Source organism: Octopus bimaculoides, chromosome 23, assembly GCF_001194135.2.
Source record: "Octopus bimaculoides isolate UCB-OBI-ISO-001 chromosome 23, ASM119413v2, whole genome shotgun sequence".
NCBI classification, from domain to species: Eukaryota; Metazoa; Mollusca; class Cephalopoda; order Octopoda; family Octopodidae; genus Octopus; species Octopus bimaculoides.
In genome coordinates, this window is record NC_069003.1 from 16068884 (window position 1) to 16077152 (window position 8269).

At 37.1% G+C, this 8269-nt stretch overlaps 1 protein-coding gene across 1 annotated transcript in view; it reads left to right on the plus strand.

Moving 5' to 3' along the window:
* LOC106871154 (uncharacterized) overlaps positions 1-8269 on the plus strand; it is a 589447-nt gene that overhangs the window by 467303 nt on the left and 113875 nt on the right. The window contains exon 8 of the mRNA XM_052976152.1: positions 130-345. Coding sequence (XP_052832112.1) covers positions 130-345 — 216 coding nt within the window. The remainder of the gene's footprint in view (positions 1-129; positions 346-8269) is intronic.

Below are 8269 nucleotides of genomic sequence, written 5' to 3' on the forward strand. Positions count from 1 at the left end.
ATATATATATATATATATATATACATGTATAAAAGTTATTTTAAATTCGCATTATTTTTATTTCTTGTTGTGCCGTTTTTACATTAATATGTTTCTCTTCCTACATTTACCAAATAATAATCTTTGCAGGATTCTTTCCAATCGGTTCCGTGGACACCGAAAATGCCAAAAATGGCCCAACCAGACCTCAACTATATGGCACCTGAAATTATCAGTGATAAAACCTGTACATCACTAAGCGATATTTTCTCTCTCGGAATGGTAGTATGTGCTCTTTACAATTCGGGCCACCCGCTCATCGAAGCCGAACACAGTGTCAGCTTGTATCTCAAAAAACTAGAACAGGTAAAAAAATTTTTTTCAGAAATATCTTCTAGATTATTGTGATTGTTGTTGTTGTTGTTGTTGTTGTTGTTTTCCGATTGATTTGCATTTTATTTCATCTTCCGACCGGGTCTCAACCAGAGACCTAAGGCACGTATATATTAGATGGAGAGAAACTTTCTGAGAATGTGGACAGTCGATGTCAACGCAATTTTTTTTAAGTCTCGTAGATTGCTGGTTTCCCAGGGATCTAGTCAAAAAGATTTTCACTACCTTTCTTGATCAATTCCAGGGCACCTACAACAACAGGGATGGTTTTTGTTTTTAATTGTCACGTCCTAGATATCTCATTAATGTGGTAGAACATCAAAAGCTTTTTTATAGTCTATCCAGGCTATTGATAAGTTTTCGTGTCGTTTGTGAGAATCTTCCAGGGTCATCTTATTGCTGAGTAGCTGATCTTTACAACCACAGGACCCACGTTTACATCCTTTTCGCTCATTAGAGAAAGATGCCACTTTCTATTAAAAATATTTGTATATTCAGTCAAGACAGATGTTAGTATTTTATACATTGTTGTTAAGCAGGTTATGGGTCAATAATTGGTGGGTTCATTTGTTACTTCATTTTTTGGAAGCAGGAATGTAATATCATTAACTAGCCAAGAGGGAATCATACTAGGTTATTGCAAAGCATTGTTGTAAAGTTTTGTTAGCAGTTCATGGCTCTCTGGGAAGGCATTCAACCAAGAAGTTAGGAATTTTATCCTTTTCTGGCGATTTCCATTTCTTTGACCTCCCTAGAGCAAATCTTACATCTTCTACCTAGATACTCTCCCACTTTTGCTCTTCTAAGGAATCTAAGTCAGTAGATATTCTATTTATTGTGTTTTTTCTTCTGCCCAAATTTTATTCCAAAATTTCTGCACTTCTTTTGATGGGACTTTACTGTGACTGGTATTTTCCCTATCTTCCTGCAAAAATGTTTGGGGGTTTTTGAACATGTTGTTGTCCTTAGAGAATCTAACGCGCTTTCCATACCATGCTATGCGGGCAGCTTTAGCACATACCTTTTGCTTGATAGTTTCTATAGTGGTATCGATATCAGGTATAGTTTTCATATAATTTTCTTTAATTTTCGGTCTTTTGTTGGTTTGATAGTCTTGTCAAACTTAAGGTCTTTTAAACATTCTATGTCAGACCTAAGTAGCTGAATTTGGTGTTGAATACGCTCTGGCCAAGAAGGCTTTTTGTGGGAATGTTGTCGTTTTCTAATCTTTTCACCACATACAATCTTTGAGATTTTCACGGATGCGTAGTATAGGTGGCTGAGATCTGTAATATCAACATCATTAGCTGAAATCATATCCTTAAGTGCAAGGCGGATTTTACCAATTACTTTAAGGTTTTGATTAGAGTTGCAAATTTTGGGGAAAGTGTCATGTTCTTTCATACTGGTTTCTTTACTTTTCAGCCATTCAATCATGATTTGAGTTTTTAGATCATGTAGTTCTGATGGGTCAATTTCTGTGTGACTTTCTCCATCTATTTGATTTTCATCTGCCTTGGTGTTTATGATTGGTTCACAGAGTATTCCACTTTGCTTATAAGTTATATTAACCCTTGCTATCATTACTGTATTTTCATCAGACCTGGGCTGGTCTATAATTGTTCCTTTTATCCCATACTGATTGATTAATTTGGTCAATCTCTAATTCAGTAATTAGTAATTTCTTTTTCATGTTTCTTCTGGCGTTGGCAAGTTTGTTACTGTCTATGTACGATCTTACTTCAAGGTGCTTCTGTCTCCATCTTATGTAGTTTTTTTCAGTATTAGATTTATTTTGGGGGAAATACATGGCATGATAGAAGGCCTTAATAACTTATTTATCATCTCTACTAGACTATTTTTGATTCTTTTTCTTTTGGTTATTTGATGACGAGTGTGGATGGCCATCTGTTGGAATATTCCGGTTGTGGGGTACTTCCAGCTCCTGTGTTCCGGGAAGATTTGAACCAGTAGCTGATTTTTCGTACTCAGTCTGGTTCCTCCCGAGGGTACGCGGTGCTTGTTGATACGGTTGACGGCCGATTCGGTTTGTATTTTGCTTTGTTATCACTGAGGCAAGGCAAGCTTGGACATTGACATTAGGGGACGGATCTCTCTGTTTAGAGTTAATTTTTGAGACAACACCGCCTCCGAGTTGTCTGAATGAAAACATTGCTCGGAACGTAGTTTCTTAAGGCTAACAGATCTGTATTAGTCTGTACTCTTTTTGCTGATAGATTTATCTTTTGGGCATAGTTTTTTGTGGTGTTTTTAAACCTATGAATGGTTCACTCTGGGTTAGTCCGAAAAATAAAAATAAAAAATTGTTTTGTTTTTTTCACTTCGTTTGTGATACGTGATTTCATATGCGTCTATGTGTGTCCTGTAAATTTCACGTAGTTGTGTAAACATTGGGATGTATGTGTAGTCTTATAGGTATTGAAATGTATATATGATTGTGTACACATTCGAGTGTATGCGTAGTTACTCAATTTATGTACTTACTGTTTTGTTCCACTTATATTTTATAATTTGTAAACTTTCCGATGTTGATTTCGTATGTATCTTTCGCGCGTGTTTCACTGAGACATCGTGCATGGGAGAAGCTGTGTGTTGTATCGCAGTAAAATTTCGTTTTTGTGATTATTTTCATTAAAAGGCCGCTTCCCTCAAGTCTTCCACAGGTTCCTTTATCCCATTCCACCGATGTTATTAGATTAGATCTGTTTTTTAATTTATTATTATTATTATTATCATCATCATCATCATTATCATTATTATTATTATTATTATTATTATTATTATTGTGGTATAGTCGGATGACGTAGAGCCCTTGACTTTTTGCTTAGTCTCCAAGGCTGGCTGGAATGAAGGGAAGTCATCCTCAGACCAAAGACGTGAATCGACTACTTACAACATAGTAACATCCATCAAATATTGTTATTATTATTATTATTATTATTATTATTATTATTATTATTATTATTATTAAGAAGCTGGCGGAATCGTTAGCTCATCGGGTAAAATGCTGAGTGACATTTCGTCTGTCGCTACGTTTGAGTCCAAATGCCACCGAGGTCGATTTTACCGTTCATCCTTTCGGGATCGATAAAATAATTACCAGTTGAATACTGGGGTCGATGGGATCGACATATCCCCTCCTATAAAACTGCTGCCCTTGTGACAAAATTTGAAATCATTATTATTATCATTATCAGTAAGGCGGCGAGCTGGTAGAATGGTTAGCACGCTGAACGAAATGTTTAGCGGCATTTCGACTGTCTTTATGGTCTGAGTTCAAATTGCGCCGAGGTTGACTTCACCTTTCATCCTTTCGGGGTCAATGAAATAAGTACCAGTTGAGCAATGGGGTCGATGTAATTGACTTACCCCTTCCCGAAATCTCAGTCGTTGTGCTTTTCGTAGAAAGGATTATTATTATCGTTAAGGCGACGAGCTTGCAGAATCGTCAGTACGCCGAGCAAAATATTTAGCGGTATTTTGTCCGTCTTTACGTTCTGAGTTCAAATTCCACGGAGATCGACTTTACATTTCATCCTTTCGGGGTCGATGAGATAAATATCAGTTACGCACTGGGTCGATGTAATCGACTCATCCCCTCCCCCAAAGTTTCATGCCTTGTACCTATAGCAGAAAGGATTATTCTTATTACCAGTGAGTGTTAGAGCAGTGCATACCATCAAAGTGACACTGGCGTACAGATATACGAAGCCCAATATGTTTATAATGAGTACCCGTCTGGTAAGGTACACCAGACACGTGCATCACAAATATGTGTGCGCGATCTCATATCAAGATAAACAGCACATAACCTTGCAGATGTAGCCTAGTTAGAATTTTCTTCAGGTCGAGTAGCCCATCCCACTCAAAAGGTCCCTGAATGAGGGTTCTTTAAGGATGATTAATGAAACACCTACGTTTCCAGAGGTGAATTTTTTAAACCCCAAAGAATTCGTCTCGGCACATGGCGATGGTGCTCCCCCACTACTTTTGCTCGTAATCAGAGATTCACATATCGTCAGCAACTAAGAGACATGCTCAACTGGTTAAGGTCAAACAACTGACAAGCAAATCTGTGGTATTGAGCAGAATATTTGTTGTAGCCCATCTTTTCATACCAAGACAAAATATGTACACTGCCAATCAATTGAGATTAAAAGCCATGAGAACCACTATCTGCTACTGCATCAGGGCAGATGGTGAGCTGACAGAACCGTTAGTACGCCTGGAATGGAAAAATGCTTAGGAGCATTTTGTTGAACGTAAAAACGTTCTGAGCTCAAATTCCTCCGAGGTTGACTTTGACTATCATCCTTACAGGTTCGGTAAAATGAGTACCAGTTGAATACCGGTGTCAATGTAATCGACTCGTCTGTTCCCTTTAAATACTAGGCTTTGTGCCTTCAGTATAAAGAATCATTATTATTATTCAGCAGTCTTATTTTTACCACGTGCTTTCACTACACTTCCGAGCGCAGCTCTGTGTGCCTTGCATATGTGTTTTAGTTTGTTGTGGTGCTCTTAATTGTAGGATCTACGCAGTGCCCAGCAGCGCTATTTTCTGCATGTTATATACTTTCGTAAGTCCTAGTGTTTTAGTCATGTATCTGTCTGAATGCTTTTTAATCATACCTAATGCACTTATTACTATAGGAATTGTTTCTATTGCTTCTATTTCCAAATCTTTGTATTTTCGAAATTTCTCCGTTTCTTTTAGAGATACATTGTCATCTGTTGCTATTGATACATCGATTAGAAGGCATTTTTTATTGCTAATTTCTAACAAAAATATGCTATCAGCTTTGATAATATGCTATCAGCTTTGATTTCTCTACCTGTGTGTATTGGCATATTCCAGAGTATGGTTGCTTTGTCATTTTCTGAGACTTTTCCTGGGGTGTGCTTATACCATCTTTTTTCTGTTGTCACTTCATAGTGTTGGCATAGCTTCCAGTGTATATAAGCCCCAACTATATCATGTCTATAGATATATTCCTTCTTAGCCAGGACTAAGCAACCAGAAACAATAAGGTTTATTGTTTCTTCCCACATCACCACATATTCTGCAGTTACTTGTATTTTTCTTCATTATGTGTTTTTGGTGATTTCCGGTGGGAAAGCTTTGATCTTGTGCTGCAATTAATAATCCTTCAGTCTCTTATCAGCCATTGTTGGGATTTTAGTTTGTCTATTTCTTTTCTGTTTAGCTTATCCCAATAGTTGCCATGCAAGGGCTTTTCTTGCCATCTTTTTACCATGATACTTTGCTGTTTCAGTTTTAGTTTGGATTTCATTTGCTTTACTGCTTTTGTCCTTTCCTCTTTTTCTTCGTAGTGGTCAGATGCTATGACTTCTTCCTTGTATCTTTTAGCATCCTTAAAGACAGAAAACAGTTTTATGTTTTGCTCGTATTTTGTGGCTATCTGTATCACTTTTCCTTGCTTCTGAACTAGGTATTTCTGTAATCCTATGGTTATTTTGTAAAATTTTTATTGCTGTATAAGGCCTCTACCACCTTCAATTCGTTCTATATATAACCTTTCTATGTCATATTTTGGGTGGTGCATCCTAAATTCTGTCATTATTTTTCATTTTCCTGTCTAGACTTGTTAGTCCATTTAGAATCCAATTAAGAATGTTGTTGTTGTTGGTGGTGGTGGTGGTTGTTAAGGCGGCGAGCTGGCAGAATCGTTAGCACCCTGGACAAAACGCTTAGCGGCACTCCTTCCGTTTTTATGTTCTGAGTTCAAGTCTCATCCCTCAGCCTTTCATCCTTTCTGTCGATAAAATACGTACCAGTCAAGTATTAATGTCGATGTTATGACTAGCCCTCTCCCTCAAAATTTTAGGCCTTATGCCTATAGTAGAAAGGATTATTGTTATCAAATTCAGTCGACGCAAATAAATTTCATTAGTTAAATATAATTCCCTCCCATAATACAAGTTGCAACAAGAAGACGTAATTTTGAAATTATAATTTAATGCATCTAATTCACTAAGAATTCATAAAAAAAAAGTTACTTCTTTCGTCACCATCTTGCGGATGAAACGGGGATCATTTCCAATGGTGGTCGCCACCGCTGGTTAATTTATCTTTTTAAAGGTGACCGTGTAGTTGAGAAGCTTGTGAACTTAGGTTCACGTCTATAGTAGCAGCCACTTGGTCAAGGGTCACGCAATGGTGCGATACCTTGAACGAGGGTCTTCTACTAGATTGTTAAGCTGACGAATCACTTGTGAATGAATTTGGTAGATAAAAACAACGAAACCTGTCAGATATATGTGTGAGAGAGAGAGAGAGAAAGAGAGGGAGAGAGAGAGAGAAAGAGAGAGAGAGAGAAAGAGAGAGGGAGAAAGAGAGAGAGAGAGAAAGAGAGAAAGAAAGAGAGAGAGAGAAAGAGAGAGAGAGAGAGAGAGAGAAAGAGAGAGAGATAAAGTGAGAGAGAGAAAGAGAGAGAGAGAGAAAGATAGAAAGAGAGAAAGAGAAAGAGAGAGAGAGTTGCTTATCCCCCACCACCGCCTGACAACTGGTGTTTGTTTCTTTACGTCCTCGTTACTTAGCAGTTCGGCAAAATAGTCCTACAGAGTAAGTACTAAGCCTTAAAGAAATTATAAATATAAGTCCTGGGGTCGATTTACTCGAGTCGCAGTCCACTGACTGAAAATAGTAAACGATAAAAAAATAAAGGTTGTCTACGCAGCATCGATCTGCGGAACTACATTTAAGTTCCTCTTCAGCGACAGCTAATGTTGGAACATAATTCTTCAACAATATAGGAATATATAATATGGAGAAGTATAGTTAATGTATTTTTTATGGGAATCAAGTTTGCACTATCTAATTACATAAACGTATAGAAACAAATATTGACACGATAAAAATTTCAGCTCCGCTTGCTGCAACAGAAAACTAGCTTTTAATATTAATTCCCATTTCTGTTATACCAATCCGGAACATATAAAGACATACAGCAAAGGCAATAGAAAATAGAACACAAAGGGGGAATATAAAATAAACATGGAGTTGGTATCGGAAATGGGTGGAACTGAAGTAAATATCTTTAACGTTTCCAGTATTCACTCTTCTTCTGAAAAATAGGATAGAGATGAAGAGGAAAAATGAAGAAGAATATATTCATTTATTTTTTTACTTGCTTTAGATATTTGACTGCAGTCATGCTGGAGCACTGCATTTAGTCGAAGAAATCGGCCCCAGAACTTATTCTTTGCTTTGTAAGCCTAGTACTTATTCTATCGGTCCCTTTTGCCCAACTACTAGGTTACAGAGACGTAAACACACCAATATAGGTTGTCGAGCGATGGTGGGGGACAAACTTAGAAACACATGCATACACGAATATATATTTTAGACGCACATACACATGTGCGCACACCACTTGAAAAAACACATATCAACTGCTACAAACGACACACAAACACACGTAAGATTCACTCGCCCAAATTCACACATACACCATTCTCATATACACACACACGTTGCGCACCTTAGTTCTTTTGGGTCAGCATTATTATCTCCCTTTCATTCAACCTCTCTTTTTTATTATTATCTCCCTTTTTTTCAACCGCTTATTTTCTAGTCATCCCACCATATCGGACTACTGAACTCTACACAGTTTTTCTCTCTCCGTTTTCGTTTTTTTTCAGTCTCTCTCCGTTTTCGTTTTTTTTCAGTCTCTCTCCATTTTTCCCTCTTATACATTTCTGTCGAAGAGCGACTTTTCCATTTTTCCCGAGTGTTAAACTAATACACCTTCTTGTTGTTCCTACACCTGTCTTCATCCTTTGTTCTTTTGTAACTTTGAACTAATATATATATATATATATATATATATATATATATATATATATATATATA